This window comes from Gorilla gorilla, chromosome 4 (assembly GCF_029281585.2).
Source record: "Gorilla gorilla gorilla isolate KB3781 chromosome 4, NHGRI_mGorGor1-v2.1_pri, whole genome shotgun sequence".
Taxonomy (NCBI): domain Eukaryota; kingdom Metazoa; phylum Chordata; class Mammalia; order Primates; family Hominidae; genus Gorilla; species Gorilla gorilla.
Genome location: NC_073228.2, coordinates 152095955 through 152118606, shown reverse-complemented (window position 1 = coordinate 152118606; position 22652 = coordinate 152095955). Strand labels below are relative to the sequence as shown.

General features: G+C 35.5%; 1 protein-coding gene across 1 annotated transcript; it reads right to left on the bottom strand.

Moving 5' to 3' along the window:
• Window positions 1-16756: 16756 nt before the first annotated feature.
• MARCOL (MARCO like) lies at window positions 16757-21818 on the bottom strand. Its single transcript, XM_031010945.3, has 2 exons — window positions 21770-21818; window positions 16757-17964 (listed from the first exon to the last, which is right to left on the bottom strand). Exons 1-2 carry the CDS (start codon window positions 21816-21818, stop codon window positions 16757-16759), a joined length of 1257 nt encoding a protein of 418 aa, XP_030866805.3.
• Between the last annotated feature and the right edge of the window lie 834 nt (window positions 21819-22652).

Genomic DNA, 22652 nt, shown 5'->3' with positions numbered 1-22652 from the left:
AACTTTCCTCTAATATTATGGAGGACTCTTAATATAATATTTTGTTCTAACATATAATTTGATGGAGAAAATGGCTTTGTCCATACGTGGTTGCTTCTGGGGTTTCTGAATTTCTCAAAAACTGAACCCACTGGAGGCAGAGGGCTTAAAGTTAGTATATTCATATCAATAAGGAAGAAAGTGGATGGAAATGGTGTCATAGTAGTGGAGCATACAGTCAGCAGGGGTTGGAGAAGAGGAAGAGAAAGGATCCAGTCAACTGAGAAATTTCCAAGGTAGGAGCAGGATAGATCAGAGAAACTGGGAGGCCTCAAAGGAAAACACCAGAAAGAACTTCTAGTCTAAAATACTCCTCAAACAAAGAAGGTCAGAGAGTATACTCATGCTGAATGTGACTGACACCAATAAGCCTTTTTATGGCTTAATCATGGACACAAGAACTGTCTCTGTCAAAGGCTTAGAAAATACAGCCATCATAAGCCAAAGTCACTCCCAAGGTTAGCTAAAAAGAAGGAAACTAACTTGCCACAGATGACAAAATCACTGAAAAAGGAAAGAATTTATATTTAGACAATCCGATGAGATTAAGATTATATTCAGTAGAAATATAATGCACCTTGTGTCTCAGGTCCACAACCTGACAGTTGACTGTCTCATGATGCAGACCTCAGTACTACTTGGGCCCTTGACTGGGAGTCAGCAGACCTGGGATCTAGTTCTAATGTACATGAGTAAGGAATCATTATGAGTAAGGAATATGAGTAAGGAATCATTTCCCTCTCTGGAGCTCAGTGTGTCCATCTGTAAAATGGGGTGGTTGACTTGCTCTCTTCCTGCTCTAAAAAGCAAGAATTCTAAGTAGACATGCATAATTAGCCTATACTGTACATCATACTCCTATTAATATCCTCACTTGATTTCCATGGACAGTTGGCTAGGATTATCCTGATTTGTTCTATCTGTACCACACACAGAGGTGAGGATTAGCTCAGAATGTCAAGATGTTCCTGTGCCTTGAATTATATCTCTCACAATCCAGCTGCAAGGAGAAAAGGAGCTTTCACATACCCATATTGTAGACTGCAGCAAGTAATTATATGGACTCTAAAGTCAGAAGAATGAGGTCAGGAACAGCACCATCATTAACCAATTTTCTGAAATTAAGAAACATTTTTAGCCTCTTCAAACCTCAGTTTTCTCATATAGAAAGAAGAGAAGATAACTGTATTTTTTCAAACTAGTTTTGAGAAAAGTAAGTGTAATAACAGATTTAAAACACTTTTTGCAAGGCCTGGTGAATAATCAGTGTTCAATAAATTTAGGCTACCATCCTCATGTTCCCTAGATTGAAATTTAGACAATGAAGAAGTCACTAGGACTCCTGAATGGAAGAGTGATTAAGGCAATATTCAGTGTAAAATATCTTCTTTTCTCAAATAAATTGAGTGATGCAAAATACTTATATATTTATTAATTCAGTAGGGAGCACTCTTATTACTTGACTTGTTCAGGGAAAACCCAAACCATGTAAAATATTTTAGAGAGGTTTATTGTGAGCCAACATGAGTGACCACAGCCAGAGGGCAACACAAACCTAAGAAGCCTTGAGTGTGAGGTCTTGAGGCAGTTAGGTCACAACTCTGTTTTTTACAGTTTAGGAAAGTAGAAGTTACAGGCAAAGTCATAAATTAATACATGAACTGTATATATTGGTTTGGCCTAAAAGATTGGATATCTTGAAATGGCTTACAGGTCATATGTGGTTTCAGAAATTATTTAATTTGCTATTGGCTAAAGGAATAAGCTTAGTCTAAATATATGGAGTCAGCAGAAATGAATGTTTAAGTTAAAATCAGGAAGTCTGTTAACCAATACACTGGGTCAGAGTGACCTGTAGGGGTGTGTGATTTGACCCTTGTCTGGCATGGCCTTAGGTCGTGTTTAGAATTTGGATCTTATTGTCATAAGAATCTGTTATTTTAGCCTTATGATTTCTATTTTAAGACCCCATTTTAAGATTTTGAGGGTGTATAGAGAGTAAAGCTGTGAGAACATTTTTGAAGAAGAATACAACGGGAGACAAGAGAAGATGAAGAAATGAGAATTGAAATGATAGGAAAACACAAGAAATTGTAATAGGTGAGGTATTTGACAAATTCAAGAATTAGAAGTGGCTCCATATGCAAGAGCAGATGGGACCTGGAAGCAACCTATGATTGAAAAACAGCAGAAAAATGATGGGGTTCAGTTACTCAGGAGGCTGAAGCATGAGAATTGCTTGAACCCAGGAGGTGGAGGTTACAGTGAGCCAAGATAGCGCCATTGCACTCCAGCCTGGGCAACAAGAACGGAACTCCGTCTCAAAAAATTATAAAATAAGATAATAAAATATAAAATAAAATAAAATAAAATAAAAAATAAAATAATGGAGTAGAATAAACTCAGGTTCTGGGAACTGAGAGCAGTTGTAAAAGCAGGCAAAGCAGAAGAGAGTTAGCCTACCAGGACTACAGGTGGCACAGTAGAGCAGGAGTGTCTCAGGAAAGAGCTTTCAGAAAAAAAGCTTTCAGAAATAAAGCTTGTACCCTTTCTCAGTTTCATGTGATGAACTGAGGACCTGCACAACCAACACAGTAGTCACTAGCCAAAGGACCTGTGACAATTTAAATTTAGATTTAAATTAATACAATTTTTAAAAAAGTGTTAAGTTTCTTAGACATACCATGTTTCGAATGGAAGGAAAAAGGAAAGAGGGGAAATATAAAAGGTTAGAGCTAGTCTGCCAAATCTAAAACAGTAATACAAAAATGACTACAAAAAAATCTGTGAAAGCATTGTGGGTGGAGTAGAGTGTGTGTTAGGTTTGAAAAAAGTATCCAATTGTAAGATTCCAGTCTCATCCAAAGTCAGCCTGACCCTCATCTCTCAGTCATATTAATCTGTTATGTATACAGGTGTTTTGAGGATGATTTATTTGAGGAAAGGATTGTTTTGCTGAATAAAAATTTGAGAGCCCTAATCGAGGTTAATTTCATTGGACATGGGGGGAGCAGAAGGCTCAAAGTAGGGAGGGAAATTTCACCTATTACATGTTAAACATATAGGGAGGCAAGACAGGAACCTTTAGCTTCTGACTCTCTCTTCACTATAAGCCCCCTCTTTCCAGATAATCCTCACACATAAAAATGTCATGCACTCTGCCCCAGTGCTCAGCTTTTTCTGCTGCTGATTTAAAATTCAAATTAATAAAGTTACAACCAAATTAAAAATTTCATCCTTTGGTCAAGTACTTGTAGAGTTTGAGAGAGAAAAAGAAAATATGAAACTATAAACAATTATAAGGAGGTTGGCCAAGATGGCCAACTAGAAGGAGCTAATGTGTGCCACTCTCATGAAGGGAAAAGGAAGGGACAAGTAATAATAAATATAGCACCTTCAGCTGAAAGATCCAGGTACACACATTGGGACTCATCAAAGAAATAACCCATGGGGAAGGGAGAAAAGCAAGGCAGGATGACAATCCTCCCAGGAGTGACCCAGAGCCAAGGGAGCTTCCCCAACCCAAAGAAGTGGTAGTCCAAGGCAATTAGGAACTGGAGTGGTCCCAGGGCATAGCCCAGGAACTCTATGGAGAGGCAGCTAGACTGCTTATTCACATGGAACCCAGATCCCATTTGTCTTCACTGGGCAAAATCGCCCACCTGGGGTCTCCAGTCATCCAAACTCCAGCCGACAGTGATTGCATACCTCCCTAGGACAAAGCTCCCAGAGGGAGGGACAGATAACCATCTGTGATGTTTGACAGCCTTAGTTGTTCTTGCCTTTGGGCTTTGGAAAGTCTGAGGTGACTGGAGGCTGGAGTAGGCCTCCAGTGCAGCACAGATGCACTACAAAAAATGCAGCCAGATTCCCAATCCTGTTTACGCAGTTTCCCAATCCTGTTTCTCCTCACTGGGTGGCCTCTCTTGACTGGGGTCTCCAGCCACATCCTGCAGGTGTGTTTGGGCTGACAACATGTCCATACCTCCCTGGGACAGAGCTTTCAGAGGGGGGGCAGGCCACTATCTTTGCTGTTTGACAGCCTTCACTGTTGATACCTTCAGATACTGGAAAATCTGAGGTGACTAGGGAGTGTGGTGGACCCCCAGCATACTGCAGCAGCCCTACACAAAGGTAGCCAGACTATTTGTTATGTGGGTCCCCTATCCCATATCTTCTCACTGGGTGGATCCTTCCTGGGCTGAGTCTCCAGCCACTCCCCCAACCAGGGGTATCAAACCAGTAGTAGCTCTGCAGTTCCCTGGGTTGAAACTCCAAGTAGGAGGGGTGGGTTGTGGTCTTTGCTGTTTCACAACACTTGTCCTTGCTGTCTCCAGGCCCCTGGTCCTTGTGAACTCTCCAGAATCTGGAGAAATGACAGAAATATAATTCAGAATCTGGATAGAAAAGGTCATCAAGATTCAGCAGAAGACCAAAATTTGATCCAAGGAAACTAAGAATCACAACAAAAGTGTACAGGAGCTAACAGATGAAACAGCTGATTTAAAAAATAATCTAACTCATGTGATAGAGCAAAAAACACACTACAGGATGAGAATTTCACAAGGCAATCACAAATATTAACAGCAGAATAGACCATACTGAGGAAAGAACATCAGAACTTAAAGAGTGGTTTTCTGAAATAAGACAGTCAGATAAAAATAAAGATAAAAGAATAAAAAATAAGAAACAAAAACTCTGAGAAATATGGGATTATGTAAGGAAGACAAGTCTGTGAATCATTTGCATCCCTGAAAGGGACAGGAAGAAAGCAAACAACTTGGAAAACATATTTCATGATATCATCACGAAAACTTCTCCAGCCTCACTAGAGAAGCTAACAGTCAAATTCAGGAAACAGAGAAAAACCCTGTGAGATTCTACACAAAAAGATCATCCTCAAGACACATCACCATCAGATTTTCTAATGTTGAAATGAAAAAAGGAATGTTAAAGGCAGCTAGCAAGAAAAAGCAGCCATTTCCCTACAAAGGGAAGCCCATTAGGCTAACAGTGAACTGCTCAGCAGAAACCCTATAAGCCAGAAGAGTTTGGGAGTTTATATTCAACATTCTTAAAGAAAAATTCTTAAGCCAAGAATTTAATATCTACGCAAACTAAGCTTCCTTAGCCAAAGAGCAATGAGATTGTTTTTAGATAAGCAAATGCTGAGGGAGGTTTTTTGTTTTTGTTTTTGTTTTGTTTTAACCATCAAACCTGCCTTACAGGAGATCTTGAAAGGAGCACTGAATATGGAAAGAAAAGACTGTTACCAGTCTATACAAAAACACCCTTTAAGCACACAGACCACTGCCACTACAAACCAACCACACAAACAAGTCAGCATAATAACCAGCTAGCAACACAATGACAGGATAAAATCCACACATATCGATACTAACCTTTAATGTAAATGTGCTAAATACTTCATTTAAAAGGCACAGAGGGCCAGGATGGATAAAAAAGCAAGACCCAATGGTATGCTGTCTTCAAGAGACCAATGTCACATGCAATGACACCCACAGACTCCAAATAAAGGGATGAAAGAAACCAGAAAAAAGCAAAGGTTTTAACCCTAATTTCAAAGAAAACAGACTTTAAACCAATAAAGATTAACTAAGACAAAAAAAGGGGATTACATAATGGTAAAGGGTTCAATTCAACAAGAAGACCTAACAAGCCTAACTATATATGCACCCAACACAGGAACACAAAGATTCATAGAGCAAATTCTTAGAGGCCTACAAAGAGACAGAGAATCTCACACAATAATAGTGAGGACTTCAACACTCTGCTGACAGTTTTAGGCAGATCATCAAGGCAGAAAATTAACAAAGATATTCAGGACCGGAACTCCACTTTGGACCAAATGGATATGATATACTTCTACAGAACTCTCCACCCCAAAACAACAGAATATACATTCTTCTCATTGCCACACGGCACATTCTCTAAAATCAACCACATAATTGGACATAAAAGCATCTTCAGCAAATACAAAAGAACCAAAATCATAACAAACACACTCTAGGGCCACCGCACAGTAAAAATACAAGTCAAGACTAAGAAGATCACTCAAAACAATGCAATTACATGGAAATTAAGCAACATACTCCCAAAATGACTTTTGGGTAAATAATAAAATTAAGGCAGAAATCAAGAAGCTCTTTGAAACTAATGAGAAGAAAGATACAACATATCAGAAACTCTGGGGTACAGCTAAGGCAGTGTTAAGAGGAAAATTCTTAGCACTAAATGCTCACATTGAAAAGTTAGAAAGAGCTCAGACTAGCAACCTAATATCACAACTGAAAGAATTAGAGAAGCAAGAACAAATCAGTTCTTAAGCTAGCAGATGACAAGAAATAACCAAAATCAGAGCTGTATTGAAGGAAATTGACACACAAAACAACATTCAAAAGATCAACAAATATGAGAGTTGGGTTTCTTTTTAAACACTAAGATAGATAGGCTGTTAGCTAGACTAATAAAGAAAGAGAGAACATCAAAATAAACACAATTAAAAATGATGAAGGGCATGTTACCTCTGATCGCACAGAAAGAAAAATGTCCATATAATAGTACTATGTTCACTCTATAAACACAAACTAAACATCTAGAAGAAATGGACACATACACCCTCCCAAGACTGAACCAGGACCAATAATGAGCTCCAAAATTGAATCAGTAATAAATAGCCTACAAACCAAAAAAATCCCAGGACTAGATGGATTCACAGGTGAATTTTACCAGTTGTACAACAAACAGCTGGTACCACTCCTGCTGAAACTATTCTAGAAAATTGTGGAGAAGGGACTTCTCCCCAACTCATTCGATGAGGACAGCATCATCCTAATACCAAAACCTGGCAGAAAGGCAACAAAAAAAGAAAACTTCAGGCCAATATCCTTGATGAAAATTGATGTAAAAATCCTCAACAAAATACTTGTAAACCAAACCCAGCAGCATATCAAAAAGCAAATCCGCCATGATCAAGTAGGCTTAATCCTGGGATGCAAGGTTGATTCAACATACATAAATCAATAAAGATAATTTATCACATAAACAGAACTAAAGACAAAAACCACAAATTATCTCAATAGATGCAAAAAAGCTTTTGATAAAATTCAACATCACTTCATGTTAAAAACTCTCAAAAAGCTAAGTTTGAAGGAGCATACCTTAAAATAATAAGAAGGATGTATGACAAACCCATAGCCAAACTCATACTGAATGAACAAAAGCTGGAACTATTTCCCTTGAAGACTGGCACAAGACAAGGATGCCCTTTCTCACCACTCGTATCCAACACAGTATTGGAAGTCCTGGCCAGAGCAATCAGGCAAGAGAAAAAAAATAAAGGGCATCCAAATGGGAAGAGAGAAAAAGTCAAACTCTCCCTGTTTTCAGATGACATGATTCTGTACCTAGAAAATCTCATAGTCTTGGCCTAAAAGTTCCTTCAGCTGATAAACAACTTCAGCCAAGTTTCAGGATACAAAATCAACATAAAAAAATCACTAGCATTCCTATAAATGAAAAACAGTCATGCTGAGCGACAAATCAGTAATGCAATTCCATTCATGACTGCCACAAAAAGAATAAAATACCAAGGACTACAGCTAACCATGGAAGTGAAAGATCTCTACAATGAGAATTACAAAACACTTCTCAAAGAAATTAGAGATGATACACACACAAAAAAGGAAAAACATGCCATGATCATTTATAAAAAGAGTGAATATTGTTAAAATGGCTGTCCTATCTAAAGCAATTTATAGATTCAAAGTTATTCCTATCAAACTACCAATGACATTCTTCACAAAACTAGAAAAAACGATTTTAAAATTCACATGGAACCATAAATGAGCCCAAATAGCCAAGGCAACCCAAGCAAAAAAAAATAATAAAGCTGAAGGCATTATGTTACCTGACTTCAAACTGTATGACAGGGCTACAGTAACCAAACCAGGATGATTCTGGTACAAAAACAGACACATAGACCAATGGAACAGAATAGAGAGCCCCAGAATAAGGCCACACATGTACAACCATTTGATCTTCAACAAAGCTAATGAAAACGAGCAATGGGGAAAGGACTCTCTATTCAATAAATAGTGCTAGAATAACTAGTTGGCCACATGGAGAAGATTGAAACTGAACCTCTTCTTTATACTATAGACAAAAATCAACTCAAGATGGAATCAAGATTTAAATGTAAAACCCCAAACTATAAAAACCCTAGAGGACATGGGGTTTAGGCGCTACTATTCTGGACGTAGGTACAGGCGAAGATTTCATGGCAAAGACGTCAAAAGCAGTCACAAGTCTTTTGCTTTAAGGTATTTAATTTTCTCCAAAGAAATGAATTAACCTGTCCAGTTTAATAATTTAAATTAGTATGCAAATATATCAGGACAAATAAAAAGTACAATTAAATTCAAACAATTCATTATTGAAAATAAAACATCAAATAGAAAAGCAATCACAACAAAAGCAAAAATTGACAAGTGGGATCTAATTAAACTTAAGAGCTTCTGCAGAGCAAAGAAAACTATCAACAGAGTAAACATAACCTAGAGAATAGGAGAAAATATTTGCAAACTATGCATCTGACAAAGGGCTAATAGCCAGTATCTATACGGAATGTGAACAAATTTACAACAAACAAACAAAAACCCCGTTAAAAGTAGGCAAAGGATATGAATAGACATTTTTCAAAAGAAGACCTATACACGCAGCCAACAAGCATAAGAACTCAATCTCACCTATCATTAGAGAAATGCTAATGAAAGCCACAATGAGATACCATCTCACACCAATCAGAATGGCTATTATGTAAAAGTCAAAAAATAACAGATGGTGGTGAGGTTGCAGAGAAAAAGGAATACTTATACACCATTGGTGGGAGTGTAAATTAGTTTAATCATTGTGGAAAGCAGTGGGTGATTTCTCAAAGAGCCAAAAACAGAACTATCATTCAACCCAACAATCCTATTACTGGGTATGTACCCAAAGAAATATGAATCATTCTATCATAAAGACACAGCCATGTGTATATTCATTGTAGCACTATTTACAATAACAAAGACATGGAATCAATCTAAATGCCTGTCAATGACAGATTAAAGAAAATGTGGTACATATACACCATGGAATACTATGCAGACATAAAAAAGAATGAGATTATGTCTTTTGCAAGAACATGGATGGAGCTGGAGGGCATTATCCTTAGACAACTAATGCAGGAACAGAAAAGTAAATACCACATTTTCTCACTTACAGGTTGAAGCTAAATAATAAGAACTCATGGTATCACTAGAAGACAAATATTTTAATGACTATAATCATAAGAACAAATAAAATTTAAAAGTTTAAGGACAGAAATTATTTGGATAATCAAATAAAATTGACATACATTGATTTAATAGAAATATCCTTGTTCATTCTGGTGAAGTTGACAGTTTGATTTCATCTGATGTCTAGTAGGAAACTTTCTTATAGCCTTTATATGAGCTGGGCAAGAGTAAGATATATCTAGGAGTTATGAAACCTTAGTTAGAACAAATAGTAAATTAATTGCTCAAAGAGGGATTATATATTACAGTTGAAAATACTAGCATTTAACTGAAAGATTTAAACTTAAAAAAAATCAAAGCATATATTAATAGCTTAATATATGCTAGATATTTCAGTGGTTTATTTTTAAAACATTGGTCATAAAATTATTATACTTAATTTTTACTTAAAAAATGCTGTAAGTAAGGAGTTTTGTAACACTCACATGTATATATACTTATGCATGCATGTATATGAATATATATGTATATATACCTTCATATATATACACATGTATATATATTATATATAATCTTGTTTATAGTTCTCATTAGATAAGTTTTTGCCTTTTTAATTGATTAAACTTACATAGCTAGGAGATCGTTCCTAAATTTTTTTGAAACATACTTTTTCTGTTTACTGTTTTATCTTGAATATTGAATTGTTTGAATTTAATAGTACTTTTTATTTGTCCTGATATATTTACATAAACTAATTTAAATTATTAAACTTGATAGGTTAATTCATCTTTTTGGAAAAAATTAAATACCTTAAAGCAAAAGGCTTTAAGAGAATTCTTTCCGTGTCTATACAATAAAGATGAAAAGTCTTTTCACTTTCAAGATTTGCATGATAAACACATCTTGATTGCTTGTTTGCTATTAAATTCTGTTGTGATTAGTGGAGTAGTGGTTATATGGTCAACTTTCTTTTGATATTGAAAAACAAAAGTATTGGCAGTGGAATATTCCCTATTGTTCTCTAGATAATGTTCTCCATCTCTGACTGCTGAGTTCCCTCTGATATCATTCCATATATCACCTCTTTGCCTTGGTCAAATGACTGATAAGACTGAAAGAAATCCCAGAAATATTGTGTTTGGAAAGATGGTCTGAATATAGAGTTGTGAGGTGATAACTGCCAACAACCTTACAGGCCTTAAGGAGCAGGTCCCTGGATGGTGGCCAAATAGTTGAATCCCAGAAATGACCAGAGCTTTCCTGGTGATGCCCATCTTGGCATTTTCCTTCTTCTCACATATGAGTACCTTTATTGAACCCCAGGTGGTGAGGGGTAGATGATCACTGAGCTTGATAATATAAATTGAATACCTGTATGTTTTTTCCGGTATAGAGAAAAAAAGTTGTAAAAGAGACAATAGTGAGAAATAAGCCCAAACTGTCCATTAGTTGCCAGTGCCTCTATTTCTAGCTTAAAATGGTGCCAGAATCAATAAAGAGACCACCCATGATGGGAAAATTTTATAAGGTTGACCCTCAATTGAAAAAAATTCAAACACAAGAAAAGCATTAGAAAGGAAGACCTGATTCTAGTGAAAAATTTATGCAAAATATCAAAAGATGAGGAATAAAGAAGTAAATCTTTCAAGAAAAGTATTTTTCTTTTAAGACCTTAATCTCATTAAAGAGATTAATAGTTAGGAAAAAAACTCCTATTTCTATTTTCGGTGTGATAAAAACAAGTAGCATATCAGGTAAACAAAAATAGAGTACAATGAAATACAGCCCATATAACTCGGTAATAAGAAGACAAATGAAAAAAAATTGGCAAAAGACAGGAACAGGCATTTTACTACGAAGATTTAGAAATGGTTGTGTGCACATGAGACAACAATCAGAAGCATTAGTCATTTGGAAGGAGCAAATAAAAACCACAATGTGTAGAATGGCAGTGTGAACAATTCAGAGGACTCTCTTCCCAGTGAAACAAGCATTTAATTGATGAAAATTCTGTTTAAATATTTTTGTTTCTGAAAACAGTCCTGAGGGCATACAGCAAATGGAGAAATATTTATTCCTAAAACTCTACTAAATCTTGATAAGAATACAAGAGTTTGTGGCAAAATTATAGAGACAGACATTAGATTCCTGGTTGGTTAGAACTACAGAGAGGAGTGTGAGAGAGAGTTAGTGGGTCCAGGGACGGAATGGGACTACTGACACATGCTACATCATGGATAAACCTCAGAAACATCTTTCTAAGTGAAAGAAGTTGGACACAAGAGGCCACATATTACAAAACTCACTGGTAATAGTAAATGCACAAGAAAACATAGAATATTATAACATCGTAATTGTGGTGTATAGACTACTCTTAAGAAGAGAGACTAAATGATGAACCAATCAAAAATAATAACTACAATGACTTTTCATGATATACACAGGCTGGGCATGGTGACTCAAGACTGTAATCCCAGGACTTTGGGAGGCTAAGCCGGGCAGATCGCTTGAGGTCAGGAGTTCAAGACCAGCCTGACCAACATGGTGAAACCCATCTCTACTAAAACTACAAGAATTAGCTGGGCATGGTGGCACATGCCTGTAATCCCAACTACTCGAGAGGCTGAGAGAGGAGAATCACTTGAACCTGGAAGGCAGAGGTTTCAGTGATCTGAGATTTCGCCACTGCACTCCAGCCTGTGCTACACAGCGAGAGTTTGTCCCCTCGCCCCCCCAAAAAAGAAAGGAGAAAAGAAGAAAAAAAAAGTACACTTCACCTATAAAGATACACATAGACAGAAAATAAAGGGATGAAAAATAATACCCCATGCCATGCCAATGGAAACCACAAAAGAGCAGGAGTAACTAGACAGAATACATTTCCAGATAAAAACTATAAAAAGAGAAAAGGTCACTCTATAATGACAAAGGTGTCAATTCAATAAGGGCATATGACAATTATAAGTATATATTTACTCAACGCTGGAAAACCCAGATATATAGAGAAAATATTATTAGAGCTAAAGAGAGAGAGATCCCAATACAGTAATAGCTGGAGACTTAACACCACGCTTTCAGCATTAGACAGATCTTACATACAGAAGACACAAGAAGAAATATTGTATTTAATCTACACTATAGAACCGATAAAACTAATAAATATTTACACATTTCATTCAATGGCTGCAGAATACACACTGTTCTCCTCAGCAGATAAATTATTCTCAAGGATAGACCATATGTTAGCTCACAAAGAAAGTCTTAAAATATTCAAAAAATATTGCAACAATGTTAAGCATCTTCTCTGACCACAGTGTAATAAAACTAGAAATCATTAATAAGATGAATTTTGAAAACTATTCAAACACATGGAAATTAAAATATACCTGAGTAACGAGTGAGTCCATGAAAAAATTAAAAATAAAATTAAAAAATTTCTTGAAACAAGTGATAATGGAAACACAACATACCAAAACCTATGGGATACAGTAAAAGCATTACTAAGAGGTAAGTTTGTAGCTATAAGGACCTACATCAAAAAAGAAGAAAGCCTTCAAATAAATAACCAAATGATGCATCTTGAAGAACTGGAAAAGCAAGTGCAAACCAAATCCAAAATTAGTAGAAGAAAAGAAATAGTAAAGATCAAAGCAGAAATAAATGAATTAGAAATGAAGAAAATAACGTAAAAGATGAATAAAACATAAAGTTGTTTTTTGAAAAGTTAAACAAAATAGACCAACTGTTAGCCAGACTAAGAAAAAAAGAGAGAAGCTCAAAAATAAATAAAATCAGAGATGAACAAGGAGACATTACAACAATACTGCAGAAACCCAAAGGATCATTAGCGACTACTATAAGCAACAATATGCAAATAAATTGGAAAATCTAGAAGAAATGGACAAACTCCTAGACATAAACAACCTAAACTTGAACCATGACAATATCCAAAACCTGAACAGATAAATAACAACTAACGAGATTAAGCCATAGTAGAAAGTCACTCAGTAAAGAAAAGCTCAGGATCTGATGGCTTCACTGCTTATTTCTACCAAACAATTAGTGATGATCTAATACCATTTCTACTCAAACTATTCTGAAAAATAGAGAAGGGAATACTTCCAATCCTATTCTATGAGGCCAGTATTATCCTGATACCAAAACCAGACAAAGAGATATCAGAAAAAGAAAACTATAGCCCAATGGCTCTGATAAATGTTGATGCAAAAATTCTCAACAAAATACTAGCAAACCACATTCAACAACACATTAGAAAGATCATTCATCATGACCAACTGGGGTTTATCCTAGGGGTGCAAGGATGCTTCAACATACACAAATTAATTAATGTGATATGTCATGTCAACAAAATAAAGAACAAAAACTATATGATCATTTCAACTAATGCTGAAAAAGCATTTGATAAAATTCAACATCCCTTTATGATAAAAAGCCTTAGAAATCTGGATATAGAAAGATTATACCTCAACAAAATAAAGGCAGTGTACAACAGACTCACAGCTAGTATTAAACTAAATGAGGGAAAACCAAAACCGTTTCCTCCAAGGTTGGGAACACAACAAGGATGCCCACTTTCACAAGTTTTATTCAACAGAGTACTGTAAGTCCTCCTGAAGCAATTAGACAAGAGAGACATAAAGGGCATCCAAGTTGGAAAAAAAGAGGCCAAATTATCCTTGTTTGCACATAATCTGATCTTATATTTGGAAAAACCTAAAGACTCCACCAAAAAGCTATTTGAACTGATAAACAAATTCAGTAAAGTTGCAGGAAAGGAAATCAACACAGAAAAATCAGTAGCATTTTGTATGCCCATAGTGAACAATCTGAAAAACAAATCAAGAATCTAATTCAATTTACCTTAGTTACAAATTAAATACCTAGGTATTAACTTAGCCAAAGAAGTGAAAGATCTCCACAATAAAAACTATAAAACATTGGTGCAAGAAATTAAATAGGACACTAAAAAATGGAAAGGCATTTTATGTTCATGGATTGGAAGAATCAATGTGAAAATGTCTATACTACCCAAAACAATCTACAGATTCAATGCAATCCCTATCAAAATACCAATGACATTCTTCACAGAGATAGAAAAAACAATGCTAAAATTTATATGGAGACAAAAGATACCCAGAATAACCAAAGCTATCATAAGCAAAAGAAAACAAAACAAAAAAGAGAACTTGAGGAATCACATTACCTGAGTTCAAATTATGCTATAGAGCTATAATAACCAAAATGGAATGGTACTGGTATAAAAACAGATACATGAATCAGTGGAACAGAATAAAGAACCCAGAAATAAATCCATATGTCCACAGTGAACCCATTTTTGGTGAAGGTGCCAAGAACATACACTGGGAAAAGGACAGTCTTCAAAAAATGATGCTGGGAAAACTGGATATCCATATACAGAAAAATGAAACCACAGTCCTATCTCTCACCATACACAAAAATCAACTCAAAATGGATTGAAGACTTAAATCTAAGACCTCAAACAATGAAACTACTACAAGAAAACTGTGTTGAAACTCTCTTGAACATTGGACTGGCAAAGATTTCTTGAGTAATACCTAACTAACACAGACAAACATAGCAAAAATGGACCACATCAGGTTGAAATACCTAACTAACACAGACAATCCATAGCAAAAATGGACCACATCAGGTTGAAAAACTTCTGCGCAGGAAAGGAAGCAATCAATGAAGTGAAAAGATACCCACAGAATCAAGGAAAATATTTGCAAACTACTCACTTACTGTATGTCAGACTGCCTCTATTTTAATTTTCTGGAGGCAATTCTTCCTCTACATGGACAAACAATAGTCAGGGAAAAGTCATACAAGCAAATGCAAACGCATACAGTCATAATTTGTTGATTCCCTTTTTTTGGTATGCCCATGAAAAAAAAATTATACAGGAAGTAGGATTATGCAGGATTTATTTAAATAATACCTGATGCATTTTCTTTGGATGTGAGCTAAATGGCAGAAGCCTGTGAATATAAGTACCCTTTGACTAGCAGGTGAGAACAGAGTCATTAATGAGAATGATGAGACATTTTTGATAGAGGATGTGGTATTCTCAGAGCTGAGATGTTGTAGGGAGATAAAAAAAAAATACCTCCATATTTTCCAAATCATACAACCCTTTCATGACGATCAATTTATTTCACACATACTGTGTTAATTGGACATGGTTATTTCTCCTATTCTAGAATAAATACAAAATTGCAAAAATTTAAGTGACATCCTAAAAACTCAGACCTGCTGGTGATGGCATTAAGATCTGAATGGTAGGGAGTCTCTCTGAGAGATTACTACTTCATGCCAGCCAACTGATAATGACTAAGAGAACAAATGACTTTCATCTGGAAGGCTTGTGAGGAATGAAAATTTATGAGGTAAAAAAATAGTTTCCATTAAGATGATAAGATAGTGTTCTAGAAAACTGTTTTGAATGTGAGTATCAAACGGAGTATTCAAAGCAATTGTTAAATAAATTAGGAGGCCGATTGTTGGAAGAGAGGCAGGCAAGTGAAAGTAAAAGTGCAGCAGGATTCAAAAGGGAATACAGGAGACATGTGGATCAGATAGATGTTCACCTATTTGAAATGGTAGCTTCCAAGTAGCAGGCATTAATCTATCCATCTAAATGCAGTTCAGGAGAACTTACTACATGCCACACTTATTCTAGGTTCTGGGGATACATGGTACTTTCTTCAAGAAGTTCATTATCTAGCTGATAATAGACAATTACAAAGTGTTAAGGTGAGTTTAATAATAGAGGAAATCATTAGTATTAGGAATACATGAGTGGAAAATCAAAGGGCTCTGTATGACATGGGTGGTGTGTGAGCAACAGTGACATGAAATGAGGCTAAACAGTATGCAGTATAATCATGAAAATCTGTAAATTCTATGTTTAGGAGTTTAAGTTACATCTTCTAGGTAGTATGAAGCCACTGGGGAATTTCAAGCAGGGGTCTAAAATATCAGAGAGGATTTTTGATTTAGGAATATTACTTCAGTGATTTATAGATTACGGATGGGATAAAAATGGACATGAAAGTTAAACCTGGCAAAGATGTGGGCTCAGTTGATGAGGATCTGAATTATTCTAGTATAGGTAGGGAGGTTTGAGTGGAAAATAATAGAGGGAAATGAAAGAATAGAAGGGCAGTACATTCATTAATAATCATAAGTGTTATGCATGAAAATAATCATCTCCAAAGTTCTTCTCATTTTGTTTAATCAGTGTCATTGCAAGTGACTTTTCATTAACACACTGTGGTTTTTAAAGCATTTTAAGTCTTGGAAAAGAGAATTGCTGGGTCAAGTTGACTGAGAAAAAGAAGTTATTAGCACTAACCTCAAAGTCCATTATATTGCCATCAAAAGTGCTGTCGATATTTTTTTCTTTGTCGTTGGTTGTAAAATGACCTTAATTTTCTCTGATGGCTAGATGACTCTGGCTTCCATTCCTGGCCAGATGACCCTATATTTCCTTGCTGGCTAGATGATCCTGGCCTCCCCTGCTGCTTAGAAGATCCTAGATCTCCTTGCTGGCTAGATGCCCCTGGCTTCCCTTGTTGGCTAGATGACACTGGCTTCCCTTGTTGGCTAGATGACACTGGCTTCCCTTGATAGCTAGATGACACTGGCTTCCCTTGTTGGCTAGATGACACTGGCTTCCCTTGATAGCTAGATGACCCTAGATTCCCTTGTTGGCTAGAAGACTCTGGCTTCTCCTGTTGGCTAGGAGATCCTATATTCCCTTGCTGGCTAGATAATCGTAGATTTCCTTGATGGCTGGATGAACCTGGCTTCCTCTGTTTGCTAGAAGGTCCTTGATTCCCTTTCTGGCTAGATAAATGTAGATTTCCTTGTTGGCTAGATGACCCTGGCTTCCCTTGATGGCTAGACAACCCTGGCTTCCCCTGTTGGCTAGAAGATCCTGGCTTCTCCTGTTGGCCAGAAGATCCTAGATTTCCTTGTTGGCTAGATGACCCTGGCTTCCCCTGTTGGCCAGATGACTCTGGCTTCCCTTGATGGCTAGATAAACCCAGATGCCCTTGTAGGCTAGAAGATCCTAAATTCCCTTTCTGGGTTGATGACCCTAGATTCCCGTGTTGGCTAGATGATCCTGGCTTCCCCTGTTGGCTAGATGACCCCACCATCACTTTCTGGCTAAATGACCCTGGTTTCTCTTGTTGGCCAGATGACCCTGGATTTCCCTGTTGGGTAGAAATCCCTGGTCTCCCTAGTTGGCTAGAAGATCCTGAGTTTTCCTGCTTATTAGAACATTCTGGATTCCCTTTTTGGTTAGATTTTCCTGAATTCTTTAAAATCCCAGGCTTGTTTAAAACTCCTGCTCTCCCTTGCTTAAAATGTCTTGGTTTCTCTAGCTTGTTAAAATAGCCTGGCTGTCCTTGAAGCCTAAATGTTCCTGGATTTTCTTGTGTATAACTACCTCCTTGCTTATTAGAATCTCTTTGTCCTCCTAGATGGTTAGCTTCATTTTTTTCCTCCAGAATAAGTGCAGGTTTTGGATTCTCTTCTAGTTTGAAAACACTGGTATTTGAAATCTGGGTTGAAGATGCTGGAATAATAACACAACCAGAAAAAAATGAAAATAAAGTTATATACATTAAATAATTTTAAATCAACAACATTTGTCCAAGATATAGTATGTTTTTAATGCTTTCTTGATTTTTTAACCAAGCCCCAAGATAGAATCTTCTCATTCTTCCTCATATCCTGAATATTTGGGTTCCTACTTTGTTTTCTTTACTGTACTACATGGATTTCAAAAATTAGAGGATCAATCCAACTTGCCCCATTTCTAAATCATAAAGTCTGAATTATTTGAATTGAGACTTCATTCTACCCCCAATTCCTTTAAATGGTTTTCTGATGAATCAAACTGGCTCTGCTCAATGCTCATTATAAACTTATTTTTTCACACCAAGTACTTTATTCCTAATTTTCCAGCTTCACTTTACGGATAACGCCATCAACTTTCCAGGCAGGAAAAGGCTGGCAGACGTGAACCCCACTTTATTCTTCTCACTTCCATCTCTACACATGTTATCTGTAGCCATCTTTCTTTCCATTTCCATCCCTAAAACAGATGTTTCCTTTCTCCTTCAGAACATGTGTCTTTCAATCAGCTTTATGTTCACCATTTCCAACAAAAGGCCTTAGGATCAATCATGCTCTCTCTGGTGGTTATATTTCTTCTTTCTATTTTGGTCAAATTGCTCAAGAGAATGGTAAATATCACGATTATTTCTTAAACCCTATGTTTTATAGCTTCTCCAACTTATTTTGGAAGCCCATCTATGCCCTAATGAAATATATATAATTCTGTGTATGTGTATATGTTTTATGTTTTTTCAGATTATATTCCATAATGAGCAGGATCTAAAAAACAATAAATAAACAAATGGAATGACTTTAGAGCTAAGTATAAGAGTATTGCATTGGGCTATGCTTCTTTTCCTTTTTTTTTTTTTTTTGGTAGAAGTGTATATTTTTCTCATCCTTTCCTTCTTACTTGATAATTCCTCTTTCTTTATTCACTTTCCTAAAGTGGGGTTCTCTTAAAGATTTTAATTAGGCTTACATTTTGTTTTCTGCATAGGTTTTTTTGGTCTTTTTTTCAATATACGCAATTTTAAATCATTCCAATGTTGATTATTTCAGATGTATACTTAGGGTCTCACTTGAATTTTCAATTGCTCTGCTTTATATTTCCATAAATATACACATTTATACCTTCAAGTCAATTTAAGCAAAGTCAAATGATAGTCAATTGGTATGCACTGAGCATGCTATGGTATATACTACTGCAGGTGATTAAGGTCCTAGTCAAGACACAGAAGCTTAGCAGTTAGCAACCTGCTTAACTAAACTGTGGTATAGTGTGGATATGGATTGTGAGTATAACTTAGCCATTCATTCAATTTAACAAAAAAATATAAATTTAAATAATTTGTTATTATAAAAGAAGCTTAGAAAGAGCTAGGAATGAACAAGACATTCACAGCCCTGCTCACATGAAGCTGAGAAGTCTAGTAGTGGGGCAAATAAGTAGGACTTTATATTATAGTAGAATGATCAATGCTATCATGTGAGGAGTAAACTAGACAATAGTCTCCTAATCAAGGTAGCAGAGAGTGTGAAATCCTTTCTTCTTCCTGGAGGAGGAGGTACATAAGAAACATAAGATTCAACCAGAGAAATTAATGAGAAAAATAATTTTTTTTAGCTGAGAGATGAGTACATGTATGGATTATTTCAGTTCTAGGAATAAAACATTGCTCATTAACAGTTGTTAACACCAAGTAGAAATCAATTAAAGTAGATATGTGGAAGAAATAGGAAAAAAAGTTGGTAACATATTTTTATTAATGATTTTCAGTTTTTTTAACAGGTGACACAAGTAAATGGAGCCAAATCCTAAAGGTGCAAAGAGTAAACAGTTTAAAATTACTTTCATTTTCTTTCCTGTCTGTACCCCCACTCCAAACCCCCCACAAAAATAATTTCCTAACTACGACATAATTATTTCCTATTACCTAGGAAATGGTAAAAGTAAAGTGCCTAAGACACCATCACATTTACAGGTTTTTGTGAATTATTTGATGGATATCCTATGTATTTACAAACATATATGAATATAATTATTCACACAATTGGTGGCACACTCTACATAGAGTTCTACTCTTTGTTTTCTCCAAGGACAATCAATCTAATGAAGATTTCACTACATCAATACATATAGAGCATATTTATTTATTTCCCCTCGTTGGTTGCATAGTATCCCATTTTATGGGTTTATCATAATTTATTTAGCCAGTGTTCTAGTAATAAACAAGTAGTTTATTTCCCTCTTTTGCTAAAGTAAGTAATGAATCAATGGAAATCCTAATAATACATCATTTCTTACATGGATAAGTAAATTTATTAAATAAAAACTAAGGGTGAATTTTGGAGTAATAAGAGACAATTAAGATATTATAATGAGGTTTCACCATCTATTTTTTAAGCTAAAAACTTGGAAAATAAGTATCTTCAGCTTTGTTTTGTATTTTTTCCCTTCTGATTTTACAAACTCTAGGATGCGCTTAGTATTGCTTTTCTGATTCATCTCTCTTCTTCATCTTCCAATATATATAATCATTGCATATATAATACACTTTCTTCCATCACAAAATACCTTCTAGCACTTAGCAAGGCACTGAAGGTCACAACAGTTACAGTACCTGCCATCATGAAATATGAAATATATGTTCTATAAAGGAATTTTATCTGAATATCTGTTTTCCCCCTTTAAAACACACACACATACACGTATTGTTCTCCTTTCTCTAATTCTATCTCTTAACTCACCCTTTTTTTTCTTAACTCTGTTACTTCAGCAGCTCCTCAGTGGCATTACTGTACAACTTTTCTTACATATAATTCATTTTTAGTATTACCACAAGACTGATATTTCTTAACAAGATGAATATTATCACTCTTGTACTCAAAACTCTGAAACAGCTTTGCAGTGTTTCCAACAAAAAGAGAAACACTATTTTGATGTTACAAATATAAGAAGTGGGGGGTCTGAGGCACTTTACTTTTATTATTTCATTTCACTAGGTATAAGAAAGATGGTCAAGTGGGAGCTTATGATTTGGGGATAAATTAGAATCAGTTTCATTATTTTAATTTTTATCTTGAGAAATGTATTAACTGTATCATTTATTATCTTGAGAAATTTACATCTCAAAGCTAGAAATTTACATATCTGAAAATCACCTAACTGTACTGAGGTAAGGAATAGAGAAAAGTAAGTTGAGAGTCAAGTACCTAAGAAAACACAAGCAATGGTAACTAAAGCTATTATCTGTATAGTTCCCGAAATAACTCTATAGGAAAGAATAATAATTTCCATTTTGCAAATGAGAAAATTGAGATTCAAGTAAGTTAAACAAGTTTCCTCAAATCACATGAATGGGAAAAAAACATCAAGATTTGAACACATTATTATTTGACCATGTAGTCCAGGATCATATCACAAAACCATTTTCTTATAAATTATGAACTTGCATATTCACAAACTCATAAGCCTCTTAGTCTAAATTCATCTTTCCAGTCTAATGTTTTGCCTTTCCTACTCCCTTGTATCTATTTCTCTTCAGTCACACCAAACTATTCACTCTTATTTCATTCAGTCACTATTTTTATGACTCCAGATCTACATTTATTTTGTCGGAAATTTACCTTCTTCCATTTCTCTGTCTGATGGATTGCCTATTTTTAAATCTTTTGATAAAGTATTGCTAAATCACTTAACATTTCTCATTCTTTCCTTTGAGATTTGGAAGGAAAGCTATTGACTGTGACTTTCTTACCTGAGAACATGGCCAGGAGCCTGAAGAGAAAGAAAATGAAAGCCCTCATGGTACCGTCAGTTGTTTCAGACTTGGCTGTTGGGTGGAATTAAGCCTAACTCTGCAGTAGGTGCTCTTCAAATAAACCATGCTCACTACCACCGTGTTATATATTGGAAAAATTCTTCACCCTAACTGCCAAACACTGTCACTGTCTTTAATAAATTACAGAGTAATTTTCACAAACTGGAACGTATTGCTTCTTGAATAAACTGTCATTTTCAAAATTAGCTCCATGCCCCAACTCCCATAAATATTCAAACTTTAATATGTGCCTATTAGATATCTTCCTCCCAGAAGAAAATTAAAATGATGAAAGTGGTAAATTCAGTTTTCACTTTTTTATTGCTAAGGGATGGCTTATCTTCAGTTAATATTATTATTTGTTCTCCAAGTTTTTATGGCCACAAGAGAAACTTTCAAGTGATTTATGTGTCAATTATTTACTTCAAATTATCTTTTGAAAGCAAGTAAAAATGCATTGAATATTGGTCATTAGTAGTAATGAATGCATACAGTATTCATCAAGATGAATGATGACAAGAAATGCATTTTTATGAGGTAACAGGAGACAGTAGAGCTCATGTTTAAGAAATAACATTACACAATTGGCATTGTTGCTTCAAGTTATTACGTCAAACAGCAGCTCATGGGAAAATTACCTTGGGATTTTTAGTTGGTCATAAGCTCAATGTTATTAGACATTGGAATATTTTCTTCACGACTGGTTTCTCTAAATAAGAGAAACTTGAATCAGTTGGAGCATGTCCAAAAGATAACTTTGATAATGTGAGGTCTGGATACCATAAAGCATGAAGTAGATTTATGGCAGTAGGAAATGTAA

What these genes read in the sequence shown, in the direction of transcription:
- MARCOL (XM_031010945.3), bottom strand. Translation starts at nt 21,818, where the DNA reads ATGAGGGCTTTCATTTTCTTTCTCTTCAGGCTCCTGGCCATGTTCTCA. An exon ending in GCTCCTGGCCATGTTCTCAG is followed by an intron (nt 17,965 to 21,769) that starts GTAAGAAAGTCA and finishes TTATTATTCCAG; the next exon opens with CATCTTCAACCCAGATTTCA.